At 39.9% G+C, this 25,728-nt stretch overlaps 8 protein-coding genes across 8 annotated transcripts; 6 read left to right on the top strand and 2 right to left on the bottom strand.

The window, feature by feature from the left end:
* Window positions 1-2,263: 2,263 nt before the first annotated feature.
* Window positions 2,264-2,886, top strand: GCK72_026250 (uncharacterized protein; the record flags this gene model as incomplete). The annotated part of the gene is made up of 4 exons (XM_053736771.1): window positions 2,264-2,450; window positions 2,498-2,536; window positions 2,582-2,701; window positions 2,747-2,886. 4 exons carry the CDS (start codon window positions 2,264-2,266, stop codon window positions 2,884-2,886), a joined length of 486 nt encoding a protein of 161 aa, XP_053580337.1.
* A 251-nt stretch (window positions 2,887-3,137) lies between these two features.
* On the top strand, window positions 3,138-3,716 carry GCK72_026249 (uncharacterized protein; the record flags this gene model as incomplete). Its single annotated transcript, XM_053736770.1, has 3 exons — window positions 3,138-3,230; window positions 3,379-3,553; window positions 3,607-3,716. The coding sequence occupies 3 exons, from the start codon at window positions 3,138-3,140 to the stop codon at window positions 3,714-3,716; spliced, it is 378 nt and encodes a 125-aa protein (XP_053580336.1).
* A 117-nt stretch (window positions 3,717-3,833) lies between these two features.
* GCK72_026248 (uncharacterized protein) lies at window positions 3,834-4,252 on the top strand (the record flags this gene model as incomplete). The annotated part of the gene is made up of 2 exons (XM_053736769.1): window positions 3,834-4,120; window positions 4,168-4,252. The coding sequence occupies 2 exons, from the start codon at window positions 3,834-3,836 to the stop codon at window positions 4,250-4,252; spliced, it is 372 nt and encodes a 123-aa protein (XP_053580335.1).
* Window positions 4,253-7,419: 3,167 nt separating this feature from the next.
* GCK72_026247 (uncharacterized protein) lies at window positions 7,420-8,031 on the top strand (the record flags this gene model as incomplete). Its single annotated transcript, XM_053736768.1, has 1 exon — window positions 7,420-8,031. One exon carries the CDS (start codon window positions 7,420-7,422, stop codon window positions 8,029-8,031), a length of 612 nt encoding a protein of 203 aa, XP_053580334.1.
* A 276-nt stretch (window positions 8,032-8,307) lies between these two features.
* GCK72_026246 (uncharacterized protein) lies at window positions 8,308-8,622 on the bottom strand (the record flags this gene model as incomplete). Its single annotated transcript, XM_053736767.1, has 2 exons — window positions 8,308-8,553; window positions 8,605-8,622. 2 exons carry the CDS (start codon window positions 8,620-8,622, stop codon window positions 8,308-8,310), a joined length of 264 nt encoding a protein of 87 aa, XP_053580333.1.
* Window positions 8,623-9,059: 437 nt separating this feature from the next.
* Window positions 9,060-10,316, top strand: GCK72_026245 (uncharacterized protein; the record flags this gene model as incomplete). The annotated part of the gene is made up of 2 exons (XM_053736766.1): window positions 9,060-9,147; window positions 9,202-10,316. 2 exons carry the CDS (start codon window positions 9,060-9,062, stop codon window positions 10,314-10,316), a joined length of 1,203 nt encoding a protein of 400 aa, XP_053580332.1.
* Window positions 10,317-10,406: 90 nt separating this feature from the next.
* GCK72_026244 (uncharacterized protein) lies at window positions 10,407-11,437 on the top strand (the record flags this gene model as incomplete). The annotated part of the gene is made up of 4 exons (XM_053736765.1): window positions 10,407-10,737; window positions 10,786-10,899; window positions 10,947-11,194; window positions 11,246-11,437. 4 exons carry the CDS (start codon window positions 10,407-10,409, stop codon window positions 11,435-11,437), a joined length of 885 nt encoding a protein of 294 aa, XP_053580331.1.
* Window positions 11,438-13,078: 1,641 nt separating this feature from the next.
* GCK72_026243 (uncharacterized protein) lies at window positions 13,079-15,785 on the bottom strand (the record flags this gene model as incomplete). The annotated part of the gene is made up of 9 exons (XM_053736764.1): window positions 13,079-13,159; window positions 13,212-13,485; window positions 13,532-13,890; window positions 13,934-14,201; window positions 14,250-14,410; window positions 14,454-14,550; window positions 14,593-14,834; window positions 14,931-15,151; window positions 15,614-15,785. The coding sequence occupies 9 exons, from the start codon at window positions 15,783-15,785 to the stop codon at window positions 13,079-13,081; spliced, it is 1,875 nt and encodes a 624-aa protein (XP_053580330.1).
* Between the last annotated feature and the right edge of the window lie 9,943 nt (window positions 15,786-25,728).

Below are 25,728 nucleotides of genomic sequence, written 5' to 3'. Positions count from 1 at the left end.
ACATTTGTTGGAAATTGGTCCACGTTTTTTAATGCAATTCTAGTGGGCCCTACTTTTAGTACGTCACTTGTTATTTGCACTTTTCGTGTGCCATCGACAATGTCGGCAAACTTTTTGAGAAATTCCATTTCTTCCCTTGTAGGAAAGTGTTGAGCAATAATTGCATCATCTTCAAAAAATTATTTTTTGCGAAAAAAAACTATTATACTCACCAGGAACAGAAGAAGAAGAAGGAGAAGGAACGTCCATTTTGTAGGGTGGGGGATGACGCAAATGATGCGGTTTTCAAAATTTTCGAAAAGACGAGGGCGTATAAAAGGGGGGACTTGGCGCGCACTCCCTCTCTTTTTAATCTCATTACTGCGGAGTGACCCACTTTCACTTTTTCATAGACGGGGTTTATTTCATGTATTTATTTCATCAAGTGTTAGAAAAGTAACTACATTGATTGGAATTAGTGGATATCGAAAAAGATTGAGATATTATAATTTTAAAGAATAATATAGGAGTATATGCATAGATTGAAAGGGGGGGGGGGGATATTTTTTAGTATTCGCGTTTTGAGGCCAAGGCGGCGAGGGCGTCTTGGCGTGGTAAGATTAGACATTGCAACTGTTCGACGTTTTCTACATGACATAGTTCGGTTATGTAGAAATTGGCTCCTTCCGAGACCATGCTTGCAGCCGTGTAGAATCCTCCGGGAATCATTGATTCTGATGTGTCAGTGGGAGCATGTTTGAAAGTGGTGTCCAGGATGACGTTCTTCAGTGTTTTTCCTTGAACCTCGTGGATGGCCAATGCGTAGGCATTATTCATGTTGAATACGTATTCTTGCTGACGCTTTCCACGAGTGATTCTCACTGATCTTCCAGTACGAGGAAACCTAAAAATTGGAATTTAATATACCGTTTTTTCTCATTCTAAACTCACTTCACTTCGATCCAATCAGAGGGCTCATTAGCCACTTTATAAGCTATCACCGTGCCAATTTCGCCGTTGTGTACGTTAATTGGTATGGCGGTTCGCGAAGTTGATTTTTCGGTGACTTCAAATTTGGAGGACACGATCACGCGTGCGTTTTTGCCAACGTAAAATGTATTGCCACTCTCCAGGGGTGTATCGTCTTTTAAAAGGAAATTGACTTTTTTTGTAAAGCCCAATTGTTCACAAACCTGAAAAATAGGTCAATCTTTACATTTACTATTTTCAACCTACATACCAAGTTATTGAATGTCGTGACACTTGTAGCATTTGGTGTCACAATAAAAGACTGAAGACCGTCCTCCACTCTACACCATTCTGCCATTTTTGAAGCGACGAGACCATAATCGGTGGTTCGCTTACTGATTGTATGTTCCCGGAGGTATTTTAGATCCTCTTGGTTGACTCTCCCGACTCTCCATCTATCAAGTCTTTCTTGGTGGTGAACATCATTTCTTTGACGGTAATTTGTTTTGAACTCGATGAGTTCAAACAGATTCCACGAAGGGGCTGAAATAATACAATGTTAATCTTTTTGAAAAAGGAATAATTTACCTTTAAATAATTGGAGGGCCTCTCGTTTGTTTGACTTTCTATTTCTGTCATCTATTGTGGAAAGTTGAAAAAAGTCTCCCACAAGAATAACAGAACATCCACCGAATGACGAATCATTTTGCTTTTTTCTTTTCAATACAGTGTTTAATCCCTCGAGGATGTGGGCACTCATATACTCAACCTCATACACAATGACAATTTGCAAATTCGGATCATGATCATATTTTTTCCATGAGATTTTTTTTGACTTCCAGTTACAAAACTTGAAGATTGTCTGGGCGTCTAGAGCATGAGCTGTGAGATTTGTCGCTGTTAGAATTTCCAGATTATTCCCCTTCTCATGAAGAGATTCAAATTTTTTAATGAAAAAAGATTTTCCTGTTCCTCCTGGGGAGATGATTGCAAATAATGCTTGACCCTGAAAATGTATTTTCAAAACATGGATCATGCGTTCTATTATTCAAAAGTAACTACACTTTTTAAAAACACTCACTTTTTCTTGGATGGTTTTTAGAATTTTTTGAAGGTAAAATTCTTGGTCGTCATTGAGAGTAGCCATGATGAAAATTGTAGTGTTGCACAGTAGAATAGCACAATTGTTTGGCGAAAATGTGAAAAATGTACCGTACAAGACTCCGCCCACTTTTTTTCCTTTTACCTCCTGAGCGTCTCTTCATTTCTATAGAATTTCGTCGCACCAGGTGGTGACCAATATTTTTTGTCCCGAATGAACTCTACTCCATCTTTCCAACCCCCGGCGGACTTTGCCATAAATCCTCCAATTTCGGAAACGGATTATGGAACCGTATTCCAAGATTTGCATCTGTCTCCTTCTCCGACAATGCTAGCCAATGAAATTTTTTTCCCATCAAATCTAATTACTCAAACACCTCAAAAGCAACTGAATCGACAAGGTTTGTTTTTTACTTTATAAATTGTTAAAAAAAAAGAAATATTCCAGATGCTGAAACAACAAAATGTGCGGAAAATTGTGTTCAAAGTGAGTTCTTTTCAATCGAAATGTTATGCGTTCTCTTCTTTTCAGAAGTTCAGGTGCTCAAGCCAAAACGTGAAATCAGTGGAAAGAAAATGATCAAAATGAATGAGTTGCCTGAAAAACCGAAACGAAAACGAGCACCTCGCAAGAAGAAGATTGAGGAACGAGGTTGTTACCTATTTCAATTGAAAGTCTTTACGAATTTTATTTCAGAAGTATTGGCATTTCGTGGAATGGAAAAATTTGTGTGCGTTTATTTCTGTAAGGAATGCCATGAAAACACGACTTATGACGGCAAAACTCTTACAATAAAGCTGTGTGATCAATGCTGCCAACGTGTCAATAAGTTTTAAATCTGAAATTTGATCAATACTACCATTGTGTTTTGAATGAATTTTATTATTCCCGTGTTTTTTTTTTCGACACGTATAAAATCATCAAGTGAAAGCGTGATTTTTCAACGACTACACGAATATGCCTAATTGAATTATTATTGCATCATTTGGTGGGACGCGGATCTGATTTTAATAGGATTAACTCTCAAGTGCCTCTTCTTTCGTCCCCTCCTTTCTTTGCCATTCTTGTCGTTTTCTTCTCTAGAAGCATGCCCAAAATTCAAAACGCTCTCAAGCCAAAAATGTCCCAAACTGTCCCATTCAAGCCTATACAACAAGGAACATGGAAGGAAAATCATCAGGTCAGTTTTTTATATTATTGTTTTTCAACCTAGTATTTCCTATTCCAAAATTAGTAATCTTTTATTGTGTAATTTTGAAAAAAGTACATGACTGAAACTTTGTATTCATTTTTTCGATCTAGTGTTAATTTTACGTAATTTTTTTTAGAAGTACATGACTGAAAAGGCAAAAGGTGTGACCATGCCAACCGATGAGGCTGCGCAATTGAAACCACTCTTCATGTTCGATGATCCAACTTTTGTGCTCCAAATGTGTTTCACGTGTAGAAAATTGAATCGCAACATTGATGTCGTGCAAGTCAATGAGGAATATCAACAATTTCGTGAGTTGCTATTTGTCTCGCTTATTTGTTCAGCCAATTTTGGAAAAATTCAGCGCTCTCATTGTGCAAAATTTGCTGTGCCAACTTCAACATTCAACGACGCAACAAGTTTTTCAATCACGATCTTCTCGTCTTCAAGCGTGAAAATAATATTGAGGACTAAGTGTTTCTGAATAAAACAGTGTTGATTAAAAGAATGTGTTTTTTTGTGTTACTAAATGTGCAGAGTCACTTTGATTCCTACTGATCAAAATTTTCTCTTTTCTAATTTTTGTTCAGGATGATCGAATTTTCAATCAATGGATGCATTGTTGGTTTTCACAATATGCACGACGTGAAGAATCTTTTGTTGAGAAATCGGGACATTGCAAATCGTCAACTACAGGATGTGATTTCAAAACTTCTAGGCGTGTGTGATGTGATCAACAAGTCTATCAAGGAGAAGAAAATTCCGGATCGGGAGATGGTACAAGTATACAATCAATCATCATTTGAAATTGAAGATATCTGCGGAGAAATTGCAAAATTGGAAGAGCATTTACTCAATGTTGCAAAATTGGAAACAAAGTAAGACATTCCATTTTATTTTGCAAGTTTTAACACTTTTTTTTCAGCTTTCGCACAATCCTGGATGTTGTACACGAGGTGGAAGTCGACCTTGGCCGTTTGATGATTGCTGCAGAAGGAGATCTTATTTGATTTTCAATAATAAATTTTTGTAAAATGATACATTGTGAAGACTGTATTTCAGATGGGCTTCTTATAAAAAAAGGGGGGGGGGGTCTTTGAGAGAGAGGGGAAAGATTGAATTGAACGTTAAATCAATTGACTTTTGAAATTTTTACTGTTGAATGAAACAAATTTTACAAAAAAATGTGCGGAAGTTTGAAATTCCCCACAAAAGAATGTTAAAAGAGGGAAAAATTGAACTTTGGTCGTTTGAATGGAGAACAAATGTGTTAAAGAAAAGGTTAAATATGTTGACTGTCGAATGAAACAAATTTTGGAATATGTATGGCGCAAAATCTGTCACTCTCTGGAAGCGCATTACTCGTTTTTTCCATTGCGAAATTGCTTCCCGCATAAGAGGGGGGCAAAAGGGGCGCATCCCGCAAAAGGGGGCGGAGCTTAGAGAGAGTGGAGGGTGCAGACAGTCAGAGAAAGGAGAGAGGGGACGCAGACAGTCAGACAAAGGGGGGGGGGGGGGGGGGAGCCGGGGAGCCACTCAAGTGGGCGCCGCGGCACTAATTGGATGCAGCTGTCCCATCCCGCTGAATCCAGCTTCTCTGCGTCTCTCATTTTGACGAGAGAACGAGACGCAGACGACGGGGGTGTGTCCCGACAGGGTGGTAAAAAGGCGAAAATATCAACCTAACACTACTAATATGCATACTCATTACAATATGTTGGAAAGTTCAGATCCGCACTGATCGAGTAGCGTTGATACATTTGTTAACTCTGTATACCCGTACTTTTCCTTGGGACACTTTGCAGATTTTTCACTTCCATACCACTGAAGGGGTACTGTAGCTACAGTAATCCTAAAATCGGAAAGCAGGTTCAAACTGAAAATATGGGGTCCATACTTTGGTAGTGACACCCTTGGCACCTTACTACAATACTCCGAAAAATTTGCGCCAGTTTGGCCGAAAAATCCTGAATTTTCAAAGAGTTTGTAAAATGTTCCAGAAACTTCTAGAAATTTCTAGAAACTCCTAGAAACTTCCTGAAACTTTAAAGCTTCCGGAAACTTTGAAACTTCCAAAACCTCCCAAAAACTTCTAGAAACTTCTAGAAATTTTCAAAAGCTTCCAGAAACTTCAAAACTTCCAGAACCTTCCAGAAGCTTCCAGAATATCCCAGAAACTTCAAGTAACTCCTAAAAACCACCCAAAATTACAAAAATTTTCAGAACCTTCAGAACCAGGAGCATCCAGAAACTTCTAGAAGTTTCCACAAACTTCCGGGATTAAAAGAACCGTCCAGAAAATTCCAGCCTTTTCCAGAACCTTCCAAAAAATTCCAGAAGGTTCGGAAGTTTCTAGATTTTTCCAGAATTTTCTAGAAACTGCCGGAAACTACCAGAAATATTTCTAATTCTAGAATTCAGAATAAAAATTTTTTCGAAAAAATTGCATTTTCGAAAATTCTCAATTTTTCAAAAACGAGGTCACGTCATAGGAAAACCCTTTATGGGTCATTTTGTCTTGGGAAAACTTATCAAATAAGCGAAAATATCGGTAATTTAGGGGTAGCAGTCAAAATACATTCCATGTAAGAGAATTTTCTGGACGGTTCTTTTAATCCCGGAAGTTTGTGGAAACTTCTAGAAGTTTCTGGATGCTCCTGGTTCTGAAGGTTCTGAAAATTTTTGTAATTTTGGGTGGTTTTTAGGAGTTACTTGAAGTTTCTGGGATATTCTGGAAGCTTCTGGAAGGTTCTGGAAGTTTTGAAGTTTCTGGAAGCTTTTGAAAATTTCTAGAAGTTTCTAGAAGTTTTTGGGAGGTTTTGGAAGTTTCAAAGTTTCCGGAAGCTTTAAAGTTTCAGGAAGTTTCTAGGAGTTTCTAGAAATTTCTAGAAGTTTCTGGAACATTTTACAAACTCTTTGAAAATTCAGGATTTTTCGGCCAAACTGGCGCAAATTTTTCGGAGTATTGTAGTAAGGTGCCAAGGATGTCACTACCAAAGTATGGACCCCATATTTTCAGTTTGAACCTGCTTTCCGATTTTAGGATTACTGTAGCTACAGTACCCCTTCAGTGGTATGGAAGTGAAAAATCTGCAAAGTGTCCCAAGGAAAAGTACGGGTATACAGAGTTAACAAATGTATCAACGCTACTCGATCAGTGCGGATCTGAACTTTCCAACATATTGTAATGAGTATGCATATTCCTTTGGCTTTGCCTGTACCTTAGTCTCATGACGTCACCCATTCCCGGGATCAAAACCGGAACTATTCGTCATTTGGGAAGGGCTCAGATATTGCCTTTTCCCTCTCCGGAAAGGGCACACTATCTCCTCCTTTCCAGAAGGCATCTAAGCTAGAAGGAATTAGGATTCCACAGAGACTGTCCAGGACAGATCTCTGGTACCCTCTTACAGACCAATGCTATTTCTAACCATTCCATCTTACAGACCCTTCTCATGCGCCTCGTCTCTCCGTCTCCCATGATCTCTCCGGATGCCCTTCGAACCCAGCCGACATTCCATCCCGCCTCCTGGAGCCCACGCACCATGCTCTCCGCGGCTGATACACTTCCTCGCCGCCCGGCTGCTTCGGCATCTCCGCCTCCACATTCCACCAGGACTATAAATACCGTCAAATCCTTATCTCAAGGCATCCCCTCGATCCTCAATATCCATGATCTCTCTTCTGATGCCTATATCTATTATCCTAATAAACCTATATCCCACCCGAACCACGGATCTTATTTATTGGTAACCAAAAACTTCTTCTCTTTAAGTGAGTACACTAGAACACGCCCAAAAACCAGGTTCGTCTGGGAAAAGTCCAAAACTAAAGTACGAAGCCATTTTCTTATTAACAGAACCCTTCCAACTATGAAACTCTAGAATGTTGGCCATCCTGACACAGTTCTGTAGTCTTAGCAATCCGTCTGTTCATGTGACTCTTAATCTGAATGTTCTATGGTTACTTCTTTTCATGTTCCTCTGTAATACTCTCTCTGGTATGATCTCATGTGTTCATGTTTCATGTTTATTCCTCCTAGTATAATGTATTGAACCTATTGTATTTGTATGTATTGAATTCACCAATCTATACTTCTATACTTTCACGATACTTTCACGATCGTAATAAATTATTATTATTACCCGAGGTGGGATATCCAACAAAACCGTTTCAGATGAACTCTCTTGTGAACACTGACGATCCTCCTCCCAACGAGCAGGTTGTCACCCCAACCTCGCCGGATTTGCCGGAACACATCACCTTGGCCACAGAGACAGCCGTGGAACACATCAGGATTGCCAAGCTTACAGGGCAGACTCTCATAGAGCTACGCAAATGTGTCTCCACGGATCTCCGAGCCATCCACCTCCGTCTAGGCCGTCTTACCGAACTCTCGGTCGAGCGGTTCGAGAATTTGGAGGCTCGGGTCGGTCTTCTTGGAGGCACTCCTTCGAACGAACCAACGAGTACGCAGACACTCGTCGGTTTAAGTTCGGAGAAAACCGCCGAAGGCTCGAGCGCACTTTCTACCACATCCAACATCACCACAGCCTCAGAAAAAGACTCCCAGAAGACGGACAATAAGGACAACATGAAGTCCCCATTAGGCCGCTTCCTTTGGTTCTTACAGCCGCGCCACCTCGTTCCGACCTCGACGGCACGCCATACCCACCAACAACAATTCGATCGGCACCACCAGCGAACGAACAGAACAACTCCGAAACGACGCCCAGGGTTACAAGAGCCGCACCCAAGAAAAGCGAGGCCTATTACTTCAACGTCCTGAATGGAAAGATGGCAGCCCACATCCCTACGTTCTCCGGGGCGCCCCACGAGAATTTCGAATTTTTGAAATTTCATGTGAAAGTGAGACCGTCGATGAAAGCTTCCTTCGCTTTATCCGCAATGTATTCGCGCGACTTACCCACATAAGCTGACTGAGCTAGCTTCCTGACTCTTGTTTTCAAAACGGTGACGGATGAATTGTCATCTTTTCACATTTTTCAGATTTTCGAAATTTTGAAGGGCGGCGTATTACTATCTATGTGGAGCACTGTATTATTTACGTTGTCCGTGTACCAACCGAAACAGTCTCTTTTGTGACTTCACGAAAAATGACAGAGTTGCTTTGCGCACTCGTTCCAGGTTGTTCCCCGTCTGGAACAATATTCGATGTTTCTCCTTCTGCATGGTTACTATTCACAAGAAAATACGCTCCCTTTGGCTCTTGTTTATAGTATTTTTCCACAAAATCGTTCACGATGAAACCGTTCTTTTGGTAGAAACATTTGGCGTTCACATTGTCTGCCTGCAATATTGAGTTCCGATTTAAGTTTCAATTAAATTATTCGCAACTTACACGAACGTGCAGCGACATTGGCTTATTCAATTTTTCAGCAAGTTGAACTGCGTGCTCCAAAAGAATCGAACCGATGCCGCATCTGCAACCTTTTCTTCTTAAAACCACTAGGTATGGGGGGTGAATATTTTAAAGGCGCAATTTTTTCATTTCTCACTAGCCAAAATGTCACGCTTTGTTGACCGTTAATAACTTTGTCCGTTTTTCACATTTTTACCTAACTTTTTTGCGACAATTAGGAATAGGCTGTCCCGTCATTCCTGGAAAATTTGGGTGTGATACCATCATTGGTGGCCGAGCTATGAGCCGTAGAGTGAAAGTCACTTTTTTTAGCTTGAAAAGTTTTGATATTTTTTAGTAAAAACATTCGTGACCTTTCAATGACCAAGGCCAAGACACGTGACCAAGAGAAATTCATTTCAGTTTATTTCGATCACGATTCATTGTAATTAATTATGGCTCGAAAGAAAGAAACGACCGAAGAGCAGAAAGCCGTCGCTCGAGATAGAAAACGAAGGGAGCGTAGCAGAAAGAAGAATGAGGGTAAATTTTGGATTTCACTTAGCGTTCTTAGATAGGTGTCGTAATGTATTTCAGATTCTGCATCCACAGCTTCTCGAGACGCCGAGCAAGAGTCTTTGCCAGCTTCAGTGATGAGTATGAATGATGTTTCCTTGGATGGAATGTCCATCAACCTACCCGAGGATCAGCTGGAAACACCAACTTCTGATTCTATGTCGGTGGATCAAACGGATGATCAACGCTCTGAAGGGAATCGTGTTTCTTCTGACACAATGTTTTCCCAGTGTGCAATTGATGACGGCAGAGAATTATTCCATCCGCCGAAGACAGAGAAAAACAAAAAGGAATTGAATCTGATGACCGATGCTGAGCGAAAAGAATATAATAGAATCAAACAAAAGAAGTATCGTGACAGGAAAAAACTTGCATCCACGTCTGCATCTACTCCAGTGCTGTACGATTCTATCGATTCAGAATCAATGGAGCAACCGGAACCCAAAGAGAGGAAGTCAAAGAAACGCCAAGCGGCCGACAGCGACGACTTTGCGATTCCTCGAACTCCAAGGAAACAGGCGTGCACAACGGGACCTCAGTTCGAACCAAGAGGCAATAAGTCAAGCAAACTCCGTATTGGATTCATCGATTTATTTGATGTGGAAGCGTGTGCTCTTGTTGTCCCATTTTATGAGGACTCCGCTTCTGATATTGATTCAGAATTCCAGAAGATGATCCGTCTTTGTTCCCATAATGCACCCAACAGTTTCAAGGAGTTTGAAGAGAAGTTTCAAAACGAATGGAAAGCGGATTTGGACAACTACGAGACACATAGCTACTATTGGGGCTATAATCGTGACATCGGTCTGCCAATGAACACTATTCTGGTTAAACCTCCCGAGATAAAAAACAAAAAGTTTACCCTTGCCAATGAAACTCATTTACGAGCTTCAATCTTATCATGTCTTCTTACGGCAGACAAGTCAGGAGTACGAAGCATCGCTTTTCCAATAATGGGACATGGAATCGACCCCCCGAAATCGGTAGCTATTCAACTTCAAACTATTTTTGCGTATATGGGAGCTGTGAAGTTTACGAACCTGGAGCTCATCTACATTATTACCCCAAATATGGAAGTCTACAATGTTCTTGGCGAGTTCTTGTTCTACATCAACGAATTCTATTTGAAGCATTGAACTAAGGACAACAAGTACTTTGAGTACGAATCACTCCTTTTTGATCGATTCAAGGAGGAAGTCTACTACTCCACAATTCCTGGAACAGATATGATTTGGAGGTGTTTCAAACTTAGTCATCCACAGAATAAGACAAAGGAAAGTAATGCGCTGATGACTCAAATTCATGAATTGCTTCTCAAACAAACGGGAGTGAGCAACGCCCGATTTGTTCACTATACGAAATCGATCCGGAGAGGACTTGTCGCAGGAAGACAGGAAATTGCCAATGGAGTATCGGAGGATGAAGCGACTGGAGGGCATGTATGTTTTCTTCCGGAAATCCGCTTTGAAATGGACAATTTCTGTGGGTCAAATGCAGTCCTTCGAAAACTGCACCTTTTGTCCAACCACTGTATCTATCATCAAGACACTTCCATCTGTAAGATTTCATAAAATAATAAGATCATAAGAACATTCTTTTTTTCAGATCCCATCCGAATTGGCGCGGATCATGCTGAATATCATCTACGGAAACGAACTTTTGATGGTTTGAAAATGGCCCACCAACATCTCATTCGAATGTGGAAAGATACACTCACAAGTATGTTTTTTTCTCTTTAGTTTTGAAATTCCCAATTCTACTTTCAGAAGCTCCATTCAAGTGTGAGTGCTTGAAACCCGACGGATTCCACGAAGGGCTGACTCCTTTCATGACAATGATCAGCCATCGGGATGACCTTCTTGAAAATTGGACTCTTGACCGTCGAAGTGTTGTGTTCGCCACCAAAGATGATGACCCAATGGAACATATCGAAAACTTTGAGCCCGTGTTCATCCATAGCGATGGACAATTCAAGTCGGTCTTTGTCGAGACAGTTGAGGAACTTGATAAATTGGTGAGTTTATTTTCGGGATAATTTTCTTTATTTGTCGTAACAAATTTGCAGATTAACACTCAAAGCTTCGACTGGTTCAACTTCCGCGCGGACGTGTTCTCTCGACAATTGGATATGTTTGCCGAAGCTGAGCGAGTCAATGCGGATCCTGTTGGAAACGATGTTGCACTACGGAAATTCGATCCTCAAAGATTTGACGCCGAAATCGAAGAAGGAGAGCATAGTGTCAAACGAGAACCATAGCTCATCGCGATGTTACCCATCAGTCATTCGGACGAAAAGTGCACATTACCTCTAACTTTGTTTATTTTATCTCTTCAGCAAAAATCTATTTCATGTTTCTCACCTTTTCCATCTTTCTTGTGATCCTTATTTTTCAAACGTCGCCGGTTTCACTGTTTCAACTAATAAATTGCATTGTGCTGAAATCTGTTCATTTTTTTCAGGAATATCGGAAGTGCATTCCACTCGCATTGACCATTTTTTCTCGACAAAACAGAAAAGAAGAATTTGAAAGATAGACTAGCTTTTGTCATCGTCTAGTCAAAAATTTGACATAACTTTGACTTTCAAATGAGAGATCAATCCCTTCCGGATTACATCAAAAACAAATTATATTGAAAAAATTGAATAGCTGTCACAGAGATCTTAATTTAGTTGCATATTTCAATGCTCTGTTTCGTTTAGACTCAATTTCTCATGCTGGATATGAAATAATAGCAAACAAAGTTACTAGTAACTTCAGTGCAACCAAAAAACAGGTGTCAAAGTGTCTAATTCTAAGCAAAGTTGATGAAAAAAAGGATGAATGATTTTTACCAATTAATTTTTTTTCTGATAACATAACGGCTGATGACATCCTTTTTGGTGAGAAGTTTCAACATGGGTAATTCTGGATACGCATTTTGTGTTGGTCTATGAAAAGAAAAATTATTGTATTTTGTTGAAACAAAACAAAACACACTTGAATAGACGCGCCATAGTAACATCTGACACGTTTCTCCTACACTTTGAGCATGTTTCTAAAACTGTGGTACAACTACCACCCATTTAAATGTGCATTCCCAGGTGATTTGTTTTTTCATTAGATTAATGCTTAATGATGATAGTGTCCGGATCATGGTAATGATTATTTGTGAGAGAAAACAGTAAGATCAAAATCGGTAGTGCCATGGTGAATAAATATTCAATTTCTCTGTGCTGTCAAAATGAATTTTAGATGCAATTCAAAAAGTTTTGAAAGTGTTCTAACATTTTTAACAAAAAAGATTGTTTTCAATACTTTCATTTAATAATTATGAAATACACGTGTTAGGTGAACTTGTAACCAGTGATGTAAGCATGTGAGACTAGAAGGGGTTATGCTAATAGATCTACAAAAAAAACTCTAAAAAACTACATAAACCGGTAATAATTAAAGAAGTGGGGAGAATATAAACATCTCAACTAGATTAGTTGGCAAAGTTGGGCTAAAAGAAAACGAGGGAGTATATATAAGCATTGGGAAAAGGGTGCATAGTAAGTACAACTAGTGTAATTAGTAAATACTAGAGTTGGAATGTTTGAGATGAGATGAGAATAACGGGGGTATCAAGAAACAACACGTGGAAAGAGCAAGTACTCTGGATATGAATAACTAGGCACGGTTTAAAGAAATCACTATTATTGCAATTGAATAGTAAGAGCTCTCTAGCCCTGAGCATGCTACCGTGGGAACTTAGGTCCGGTAGCAAACGAATGAATAAAATTATAATACAGAGCAAAATATTTTTAAAAAATAAAATAATGGTAAGAAAAGTATGAGATAAGGATAAGATTCAAAAAAAAATGAAGAAGATGGATGTATAAAATATAGTAAAACAAGGGTGCAAACAATTTGCTTGTTTAGATGAGTTGACGCTCCCGCTTGTAGACATCATCTTGTGTCTGATGGCGATAGTCCCTGATGAGTTGACTGCCGAGAACCTAAAAATCCAAGTTTCAAATGAAAAACAAAAAAACATGTTTTGAAACTTACTTGATTAGCCGTCCATCTCTCTTCCGCATTTTTTCTGATGAGCATTTGTGTCAGAGCGCGGATACTCAGGTTCATCGTTACCGGTGGATTATATTTGCATTTCGAGACCATGTAGTCAGATACGTGTCCAGTCGGTAGCTGGAATGGCAGTTTCCCTTGAGTACATTGATGGATGACAATTCCAAGCGAATAACAATCGAGGGCTGTGGTCTGTTTCGAACGAGTGATCACTTCTGGTGCCATGTATCCTTGCGTTCCGCAAAACGTTCCGTGCCTGAAAATCAAGAAAATTTCAAAAATCACATTGATGATTCCCTCACCTTTCGTCGGTAGCACTTCCGAAATCCGTCACTTTGTACACTCCTTCTAAGTTGTGTAAAATATTTTGGGGCTTGAGATCACGATGGATAATGCACCTTTGGTGGCAATACGACAGGGCGTTCGCCACGCATTCAGTCATCCTGGCGATATCCTTCACATTCATCACATGTCCTCGTTTTTCGTTCAAAACGTCGTAAAGTGATTCTTGCATAAGTTCGAGAACAAAGCAGATATTGATATTCGATCTGAAGGCGGCGTACATCTTCACTATGTTTTCGTGACGAAGTTCTCGTTGTATCAAAACTTCCCGCTCAATTTCAAATTTTTTGGAAAGTATGCTGGTTTGATTCATGACGTACTAAAAATGCAAAATCAGTCGTGTTCCCAGTAGTATTTCTCACCTTCAGAGCGAACTCCTTGTCGCTTTTTTTCGATGTACATTTGAACACACTACCGAACGATCCTGTTCCCAACAGCTTTCCAATTATGAACTTTTCTTCTGTCACGTCGTTATCGTAGACGTTTATGTCTTCGTCCCGCTTTCCGGCGGCTTCATATCGATCATTGATTTTTTTCAGCTCTTTCATCTCTTTGTCTTCGGTCACACGACTTTTTGCTTTACGACACGCTTCTCTCAGTTTCTCTGAGTGATTTTTGTAGTTAGCAACGCTGAAAGTTACATTGAGTTAATTCTGCTGTTTTTCCTATGACACTCACTCAAATTCAGCAGACTGTAACATGACTCCCGTGGAGCAGCCTGTGGCAAACACTTTTCCAGGCAAAATATCAAACATTGTCTGGTTTGGTGATTTCACTCCATATTTGAAGAATGAGGTTGGTTTGTGATCAGCTACATTTTTGACGTCAGTGAGCACAAGCTGAAAAAATAATACGATTAAAACTTTGCATGTATAAACTAACCTGCGAATTTTTGAAAGTTCCGTGCATCACGAACGCGTCCGACGCACGGTTTCCATCAATTAATCCGAGGAACCATTTTTTTTCGTCGAAAGACCACCTATAAAAATAAATTGAAAAAGTGTTTTTCGTGAATCTCTACCTTTCGGAGGGTTGCGTTTCTCCACTCCACGTAAATAATCGGTGAACATCTTTGTCAACCGTCTCGCAATAGGACAAATTGGTTTTGTAGCCTTGTTTCACAGTCGATCCTTTGAGTGAAAACGAGTACACGGCCTTTTTCGAAGACCCTCTTAGGTCATACATCGACCAATCATTCATACCAGTTGTCATTACTTCGTAGCTTTCCTTACGAAACTTCGATGATGAAGATACCACATCGGTCTGAAAACATCAATTTGATCATTGATTTTACAAAGATCATTGAAAATCAATAACTGAGAAAGACACTAAAAGAATTGTTAATTGTATTCAACCTACCTTGAGCTCTCGAACAACTGAATCTGTTTTAACGTCATACAGGAGTATCGACTTGGTGAGCACACCACTTTTTTTCGGATGCAAAAGGAGAACTTTCTCCAATTTGTGAAAGTCGTTGCATTTCCAGTTAGTGATTCCGGGCAACGAATTGGTTTGACGAAGAGTGGATTTGTTTGTATCGATAGTGTAGACGATTGGCTCTTTTCCCACAAGGTATACGTCTATAAACATTAGTATTACTAATTTTCCTGATTTTATTTCGGTTCTATTCCAGTTTAAGTGTTTTTTGAAAACTCGAACGTCCCGATAAACACTACGGCGTCTTTTGAAAGACTTAGACGTCCCTAAGAAAACTTAGACGTCCCGAAAAATATTTAGACGTTTCAAAAAACAGTTTGGCGTCCCAAAAAACATTTAAACATCTCGAAAAAAAAAGGAAGTTTCGGAATGTCTCAGTTGGGGCGTCTGACTGTTTACGGGACGTCTAAATGTTTCTGGGACGATCAAACATTTGAAATGAGTTTTCAAAGGACCTCTAAACTTGAATAGAGCCCTTTTTCCGTTCTCTATCGAAGGGAACAGAAGAACAGCTTTACTTGAAAAAGTGAGAATTCCAGAACATAGTTAGAATCTGTTCTGAGAATGACGTGTTGTCTTTCTGAAAGGTTAATTTTCACACTCACTGTTCTTCTCCGCATAAACTGTATTGACTCCTTCGTCGACACGGTGGCTCTCAAGAAGACACGAGGCAGTCGTTGAGTAGAATGAAACGGAATCTTTGGATAGTACAGCAACCAATTCGTCGTCAACGAGTGCAATATCAACAGGATCCAAGATATCGATTCGGCACGTCATTCTTTCCTAATTGTTGTGTATTTGATTTTTTGGCTGTAACAAATGATTTACAAAAAGAAAGAGAGAGAGATAGAGAGATAGAGAGATAGAGAGATAGAGAGATAGAGAGATAGAGAGATAGAGAGATAGAGAGATAGAGAGATAGAGAGATAGAGAGATAGAGAGATAGAGAGATAGAGAGATAGAGAGATAGAGAGATAGAGAGATAGAGAGATAGAGAGAGTCCAACTCTTCGACACCACTGTCCTCTCCTAGCTGACATATAGATCTGAAAGATGGACTTGCACAAAGTCTCTATCCAGAAGAATAAGAACCACACACGCAGCACTTGAAAGGAAACTTGTCGAAATGCAATGGGCCGACTCCCTGAGAAAATAAATTTCGAGCCTTCAGCATAACTTTTGTTCATATAAGTGTTTCTCAACTTTTAAAAACAAAACACTCAATAGTTTCAAGAGAAAAAAGGTGTACTTTCAAATCGGTAAAATTTGAACTGTAAAATAAATGTTTAAATGCTGCTAAATACTTTAAGTACTAAATTAAAATAATTCATGCATAAGAGAGAAAAAAAGGTAAGTGTAAGAGAAATGGAAAAATCAATAGACATACACATACACATACACGCAGAGCGGGGTCAAATGGTCCCGCCGAGTTTCCTAAGGAGAAACAGGAGAACGTGGTATGTATGTGAAGATGACAAGTGGCGTTTGATTGACATGTTTTAATCGAATTGAGACATCTGCTGTTTGTTGAATTTTTTGCCGCGGGATTCAGTGAAAAAGTGAGGCGGTTTTGTCAATCCCAAAGAGAAACAAGAAGTAAGACGGTAGAATTGGAGATACACTTGATCTGAATCAAGGATCCACGAAGAACTAGCGATTGGATGAAGGAGAGACTGAGACGTTTATGTAGAACCGTCGGGTGAGAACGCAATGCTTGATAATTGAAGATGACTTAGACGGAAAGGGTGGGCATGGACACAAGCTTATATAACAATAATCTGTCAAAGTTATAAAGAGAGAGTGTCAACCTGAATTGTAGAAAATGTAGTGACAAGGATCTGGAATGAGAAAGAGAGAGCAAATAATCGATGAAGATTTATTATCTTAATGAATACAGGAGAAGATAAACTCCTGAACCGGGAGCTAATCGAGGACCTAAACGGTAGCCGAGGCGCTGCTGGCGAAGAGCTTATGAATGACGGAAAACAAGTAAAAGGGGTTTGACTTTGTGCTTAAGAGGTCAATTAATCGGCACAGTTTGTTAAGGAATCAAGTCATACGGACTTTTTTGTTAGAAAACATAACAATCAGTTATATAAGAGCAGAGCGGATATACACGGAGAGCGGCCTCCTTCTTTTTCGTACACCCCGTTGGTCTCGCCACGATGACGGACGAGAACGGCGCTCCAATGGAGAGACGCAGGCAACCCGATGTAGATTTACGAAGAGCGAGGAGTCGTAGGGGCAACGAGAAGAAAGACGAACGAGGGCTGGGGAATCTGAAAGGGAAATTAATCTGAAACAAGGGATGATTAATTATTATAATAATTATCTTAATTGACTGTGGTTTAATTTATTATAGAGGTAATGTTTGAGATCGTTACAGAGTGTTCTTATTATTCTATTCTTCTCAAGAGTACTAGTTCAACTTGTGGAACGTAGATTCGACAACACTCCCCTTCTGTGATCCGTATTATCTGTGCGTGACGTAGTTTTCTGCGAATCACTAGTGCTGTGGACTAGTGGGTCTAGCGGGCGTCGGCGGGCCCACCCAAGTCCTAGGAGAATGTCTGTTTGTGAGGTAACAGGGTGATAAGCTATGCAATCAGAGAACAGTACACGGTTTAAACGAATCCCAATTTATTGAAAGGAATATTAAGGAACAATATTTAACGAAAGGGTGGTCCGATGGAGCGGCCGAAGTGATGTTCCGGGATTGAAAGTGTTTTTGGGAGAAAAACATACGAAAACCCCTATGAGGGGAATTTTTGCAAATGCAAATTACACTTGGGAGCAAATTACACACTTTTACACTCAGTCTTACCTTCTGGCCGTATTATACGGATTGAAGAGCGTCAGTGAATATAGACGAGCGGGCACTGGCCGGAATTTACACCGACACGGGACACCGCGAATAGTAGGGAATAATTATAGTCGATTACAAAGTGGTATTGGCACTCGAGTGAGAGCGTGCGGTCGGCTTATATAGTCGACTGCGTGGGTGCCCCTCACTGCGTAGGTGCCCGCACAAAAGCGCGGGCATTCAAATATAATTATTGTGAGTGTGGTTTGCTTTATGAGCAGTTTTTAACGTAATTTAACACGGTAAAATGGGAAATATAGTAAACCGGAAATAATAAAAGCATTTAATGACTCTAGTTTTGTGGGCAAAACCTTAGGGAGTCGTTAAAGTGCTTTTAAGTTGTCAAATGAATGCAAAGCATGGTACAGTTGACAACACTCCAGGGGGGAGGGCGCGACAGAATTTTAATGTCGGCTGTATGAACATAGTTGATGTGAGTTGCTTTGGCCCGTCTAGGGTGATAATCCCTGGAGCGGCCCTCTAGCAAATTCTCAGCACCGTAATCTCTGGCTATGTCAGGCAGAGTGTTCTGTGGGTCTTGGTAGACTCCATCCTCCGTACTATATGTATCCTCCAGGATGAGATTTTCTGGATTGGTGGATGTTCCAAGTTGTGTTTTATTACTCTGCTTGTGATCTTCCGTCTCATCTGCAGCAGTTCCTTTCTCTGCTGGATGATGTGCTGAACTTTCAGCGATGTTTGGAAAGACATTTGCAGGAAATAGCTCTGGAGCGTATTTGTTGTCAAGTGATTCGAGGGCAGCCGGAGTGGGTAGAGCGGTCTTTGAGTACGTATTCTCTGTATGACCAGCTACTTCTGCCTCTTTAATACCGGTATCGTTGGACTTGATGTCTTCGCTCATATCCTTATGACATTGGTGGTTCAAAGATGTTAATTTGAGCGGAATGAACTGACATACAGGTCTTTCGAAGAATGTGCCTCTGCACTTGACAATAGCGGATCGGATTTCTCCGTCTCTTGCTGATTTATTCACCTTAGTGATAACTCCTAGCGGCCATTTATGTCTTTTCAGTAAGTTGACTGAAATAATGACTAGCTGTCCAACTTCCGGTACTAGTGTAGAACATCTTCGGTTCCGATGCATGGCTTCTCGTAAAAATGTGAGATAGCCGATGAACCATAACTTCCATACCCTTTCCAAAGTTTCCTCCAGGTTTTTTAAGTGAGCTCTAGCAGAGGCTTCGGTGACACGTGTGGGGTTTGGAGGTTCGTCATAGTCTGATGGAATTTCAGTCATGACACCTGGGTTGATAAAGTCAAATGGTCTCAGAGCGATCAGATCTTCTGGACTACGGGCGTGAGGAATCATCGGTCTATTATTAATCATTCCTTGAGCTCCCGAGATTACATAACTCAAATCGTGGTAGTCGTTGACACGTGATCCGCATTCTCTTAGCACTTGTCTTTTGACAAGTTGGACTATCCGTTCATAGATACCTCCTTACCAAGGGGGTAAGGGAGTGATGTATCTACACGTGATAGACGTTGTCGCTAAGAATTGCGTTAGTGTTTTACTATACACGAAGTGGTCAATATCCTTGTTCATTATAGCAGCACCCAGCTCGAATGTACCGGCATTGTCTGAGTAGATTTCTGATGGTACGCCAACTTCTGTGAAGATCATTCTCAGAGTTTTTACGTACATCTCAGATTTTGCATTTGATACAAGCCTTAGAAGCGCTCTACGCGTAGCTAGACAAGTATAAATCTGTACATAGGCTTTTCCGTAGCTGTTGCCGTCGTCTCGGTTATACACAATAGGTCCATAGTAGTCGAGTCCGACCTTGGAAAACGGTTTCGATGGTGTTGTTTTCCAGCTAGGCAGAGTAGCGGTAAAGGGGTAAGCAAATGGGTAGCCATTTGTGATTTTACAGGCTACAAACTTTCCGATGACTTTTTTCGCCAACGTTCCATCTTGAGCGGTCCAATACTTGGTCCGCATCACTGCTCTGGTATAGTTTTCAGGCAAGTGACCGTTGATTTCATGTGTTTCGAGTGGTTTTCTGCTCTTGCTAAGCCAACCACAAAATTTTTCACAGTTCCAAACTCATGAAGGATCTTTTCGTGGTCACACACGATGGGTATGGTGCTCTGCACAGTTTTGCCACTCTTCGTTCAATTCGTTAAGCACCCGTTCAGATATAGAAAAACATTACGTGATCTCCACAATTCTTGAAATTGTAATGGATTTTCAGTACATCACTGTTTCCTACAATGGGAGCTGATCTCGCGATTCAGCAAAAGTCAGTTTCGATAGGGGTGAATGCCTGGCTGATGCATGAGGACAATCAAGCGATTCATTTTTGAGAACTTTGAGACACTCTCCTTCATGACTCGACTTGAGTTGGAAAACTGTATGAAGACTAAATTTGGAAAACTGTGTGAATGCATTCTGATTTGTCAATTTACGCTTGAGATGCTTGCATCATTCATGATCTGAGTTCCAAAATTTGGAAATTTAAGTATAGTGAGCTTGATGCACTGACATGGAATGTATTTTGACTGCTACCCCTAAAGTACTGATTTTTTTTGCTCATTCGATGAATTTGCTTGAGACAAAATGACCCATAAAGGGTTTTCCTGTGACGTGACCTCGTTTTTGAGAAATTGAGATTTTTCAAAAAATGCAATTTTTTCCAAAAATTTTTTTCATAAATTTTTTTCATTATTTTGCCGGATTGTTCAGAAAAGGGGCTTTGCACATGATTGTAGGAAATTTCATGTAGTTTTTGACAAAAATATGAGACTTATGAAAAAATAATTTTTTGGTCCTAAAAAAGGTAAAAATGTGACACCATCCAAAAAAAAAATTTTTTTTTCGAGGTCGGCAGAGGTGACATACATATGGTAAAAAAGTACAACTTATGTGAATTATTTTTTCATATAGCACTATAGTTGCTTCCAGTTGAAAATTAAGGAAAAAATTGCTCTGAAAATTTTCATTTTTCGAAAAAATGTGACATGTTGGAAATAAGTTCGAATTTCTAATATTGTCCACGCTCCTAATCAAATTCAATAAAAATAACAATTTTCAGATTATGCTCCACCATTTTCAAACAATGATTCACATCCCTGTTAACTTCTCTTGTCATAACACTCGTTCAAAGATTGCAATTTTTCTCATGTGAAGGAAGTTCAACAGCTTATAACTCCTCTGAAACTAAAGGAAACAGGCTCAAAAATACAGAGCAACTTAAAACTAATTCTTGATTTTCAAAAATCCTTTTTGGGATGTTTTTGGAAAAAATAATTTTTTTCGATTTTTGATAAGGGGGGACCACATGAAATTTTTCCAGAAACTTGAAAATTTTTTTTTTCGAAAACAACTCAAAACTAGTTTATTAACAAGAATAGATGCTAAAACCGTTACTTGTTTGCTAGCGGTTAAAATTGAGTGCCACTAGTTTAGTCGTTTGACGACGTTCCCATTGTACGGAGTGTCTGCTGAAAGATTTAGTCTACTGTGGATCGACTTGACAGCGTTGGGTTGTTGGTTGGTATCGGCTATTTGAGAGTGAGTCTGAAGACTTCAAAGTGTTGATAGCGTTGCATTGACATTGCACTGACATTGCACTGACTCGCATAGAGCAAAAGGAAAACATTGACTACAGCAACCCATTCTGAACAATCGAGCCTAGCAAAGAAGTGTTGCAGTGTGGCTTGTGTAGGATGTGGTGTTGCGCCAGGATGACGCAACTATCAGATAGTGGATGAGAACCGCTGCGCCCGATGACAAATCAATGAATCATGTTTGCGCCCGACGACTTCGTCCCCTTATCTCTTGTCCGCCGGACACGATCATCAATTGGATATCAAAGTGGAACTTCCGGCGATACAGATCACTTCTTGCAGTATGGCTAATTGGGATGGCGCCAGAAGGACGGTCGATTGATGCGGATCTCGACAATCAAATTGGAAAAAGAAGATGGAATGCGGCGACGAAACCGTCAGCCGGAGGAGACACTGAAGAGCATCGGGAGACGGAGGGAAATGACGTGCGCAGAAACACAGTATAAAAGAAACACCCCTTTGATAGTAGTCTTTAGTTGTAATTGTTAAGACGCTAGCCCATCCTAAGTCGTGATTTTCCACTCCCAATCCAAGTTCCCCCTTTCCTTCCTAATTTTGCCCCTTACTTTTATTTACCTAATAAACTAAATATTCTATCTACCGCTGAACCCGTCAACCACAGGTGCAACATTTTGGTGCATCGACTAAACGAGGTAAGTAAAAGTCGACCATATCCACTTCGGTGGGACCGGTCTATTGGCAAAGTCCTGGCAAACTGCACCGCGAGATAAACCGCCCCAAAGACCAGTGACCCTGGCAATATATTGAACGCTTGATAGCCACCCGTGCTTAATAAGCCTATAACCTTCAATATTAAATAAGAAAAAATTCAAAAAAATATATACATCCTTGTTTCGGTTCCATTCACATAAACCCTCACGTCAGTAGAAATGTCCTTGACGGCGGAAAACGTACGTCAAGTAGAATTAACACTCAAAGAGATCCAACAAAATTTATCAACTGATATCAATACCTCGATAAATAAAACTTTAAGAGAAGCACCAGGCAAAGAGAAACTGGAAGCTAACCAAACAGCAGCCGATTACATCGCAAAGTATGGAATTGCACTTCAAAATGAAGAAGCAAATTTCACCAGAAGAATCAACCAATATGAGGACACATTGAAGAAAGGACTGGAGATCCTTTACAATGTCCCCAATGGAAACCTACTCACGGACAAAGCTCAAGAAGTCATCGTAGCTACAGAGAAAACCGACGCTGAAATCAGATCAAAGGTAAAAGAACTAGAAGATAAACTTAAACTGAAACATATAGCACTTAACCAATTCGCGGACACAGAACAAGCAAGTAGATTATCCACCCATAACTATCAAATAAGAAATTGGACACCAGGAGTAGATAACATCAACGTCATTAGAACTACAGCTCACACCACCAATACAAACGCAACGCCTAGAAGAAGCATCTTGAGCAATAAAAATATGGACCTCCCAATATTCGATGGGGATATTGAGGAGTGGTCAGCGTTTTACGATATATTTAAGTCTACAGTCGTAGAAGATGAGGAGATACCTAATGTTATGAAACATAACATACTTAGACAGCATCTTAGAGGGGACCCCTTTAACCTAGTAAAGCCATACAAGTCAGATGGCACTGACTTTCAAACGGCCCTAGACAGATTGATAAAAATGTATGATTCAGCGGAAAAGCAGTATGACGTTTATTGGACAAAACTCATAAAACTGCCCCCAGCTAGAGAAAACCCACAGAGTTTGAGAAATTTGCATAACGAAATGTTAGCAATCACAAATGGTCTGAGTTCATATGGAACAATAGAGACACAGAATTTCCAGTCGGTCATTCGATCCAAGATACCTAGAGATATTTTGGTCGAAGTTTTGAAAACAAAACCAAAAGACACCACAACACTTTTGGCTAACTTAGATGACATCATCACAATTGAAGAAGCCGCACAGCGAGCTAGAAAACCAGATAGAGAAGAAAAATCCACTTTTATGGCGCATCACACAAATAAGCAGCAGCAGAGAGCCTGCAAATATTGCAAGAGAAGCAATCACATCACCTTTGAGTGCAGAACAGTCCCCACAATTCATGAGAGAAAAGAATTCATCACGCGAAACAATTTATGCTTCAATTGTTTAAGCCCCGGACACAGAGTCCAAGATTGTAGAGTCCCCCCATGCAGAAAGTGCAACGTTAAGCACAACTCCTCGATTTGTCCAAAAAATCAGAATCAGAATCAAATGAGAAACCAGAATCAAAACCCTCCACATCACTCGAAACCCAGAAATAATTACAGAAACGAATCATACAATGGAAACCAAAGCCGCCAACAAACCCACAGATCCCCGATGAGGCAGGGGCAAGACAACAAGCATCACAACGGTCAAGGAAACCGCACCACAAAACCGACATATCACGGAAATCAAGGTCGGCAAGGACCAAAGAATAATTGGAACCAACAGAGGTCCAACGAAAACACAGGGAATAGAGGTCAGTCATCACCTAATTCCAACCAAAATAGAAAAGCGAATGGATACCAAATCCACACTTACCAAACTTCACTAATGGTAGCTCATGCACCAATTTTAGTCAATGAGAATGTAGAAGAAATCCCAGTCTTACTAGACTCCGGATCAGATCAATCTTTTGTACTAGAAGATTACGCAGAACAGACTAAAATGAGAATTCTTGAGAAAGACGTGTCTCTAGACGTCACAGGATTCGGAAAAAACCAGATCTCTGTCACCGCAAACAGAGTTGAATTTGAAATTATATTGAATAGTGATACTGAGACTACCTTGAGAGTAGAAGCACTAACGATCCCCAAAATTACTGATCTATTCAACCCGATTTATCTCACCCAAGAAGATATTGACTACTTACAAGGGAATGACCCTGAGTGTCCCCCGAGTTTCTCAATGATGTTTTCACCAGAGATAGGTCTTACCGAGACTAGAATAACACTATATGTTTTAGGTGTAAACTCGTTTCCAGCGAATGGCAAACATTTTTCATTTTTCTCAAAATTTTTTGGTCGAGTCACTTTGAGGCATCGTAACTTTGTTCATTTTGAAGGATTTCATAAAATTCAAAGTGTTATAAAAAGGTGCAGATGTAGTCTAAAAAAAAGCTGATTGGACTAATTTACCAAAACTGGAACCTGGAAAGATACAAATCAAAACGTAAAAATTGACAGTACTCATGAAATCAGAAAGTGCCCATTTTCGAAAAAAAGGTCTTGGGGGACCATGTTTATTCGATTCCCCGTGTTGAGTGAGGTACACATACATGTACAAATATATGGCTCACCTTTCATTTTAGAGACTTATTTTCAATTTTTCAAGTTTTAAAGCCATTTCCACGTACCCCTATACGTTCGAGTTTTCAACTGAAAACGCAAAAACACAGATCATGGCGGAATATTGTTGAAACATGCCAATACACGGTTTTTGAAAACCAATATCATGTTTTGATAACTCTGTAATCGCAAATAAAACAAATCCGGCCATTAATTTTTTACGATTTTCATGTATAGGAGGGATACGTGGAAATGGCTTTAAAACTTGAAAAATTGAAAATAAGTCTCTAAAATGAAAGGTGAGCCATATATTTGTACATGTATGTGTACCTCACTCAACACGGGGAATCGAATAGACATGGTCCCCCGAGACCTTTTTTCGAAAATGGGCACTTTCTGATTTCATGAGTACTGTCAATTTTTTTGATTTGTATCTTTCCAGGTTCCAGTTTTGGTAAATTAGTCCAATTAGCTTTTTTGTAGCCTACATCTTCACCTTTTTATAACACTTTGAATTTTATGAAATCCTTCAAAATGAAAAAAGTTACGATGCCTCAAAGTGACTCGACCAAAAAATTTTGAGAAAAATGAAAAATGTTTGCCATTCGCTGGAAACGAGTTTGTTGCACCTAAAACATATAGTGTTAATCTAGTCTCGGTAAGACCTACCTCTGGTGAAAACATCATTGAGAAACTCGGGGGACACTCAGGGTCATTCCCTTGTTAGACGCAAAAAATGAAAAACCAATAAATATTACCAAACCTGAGACTGCGAATGCGATGCCTTTTTGAACCTAATGACTAATGAAGAGAAAGAACAACTTCCTTCCGGAAAATTCCTTATTTCGACCCACATGGGACCAGTTATCTGTGGTAAAAATGAGAAACCAAATAATGCCATTCATTCTTTAATTTCGAGAGTAACAGAAAAATCCGAAGGCGATTTTAACGAAATAAGCCTACTCAGGTATTTTTGGGCAA

This window comes from Caenorhabditis remanei, chromosome X (assembly GCF_010183535.1).
Source record: "Caenorhabditis remanei strain PX506 chromosome X, whole genome shotgun sequence".
NCBI lineage: Eukaryota > Metazoa > Nematoda > Chromadorea > Rhabditida > Rhabditidae > Caenorhabditis > Caenorhabditis remanei.
Note: the sequence above shows the minus strand (reverse complement) of the source record. Positions and strands in the feature narration are given on the sequence as shown.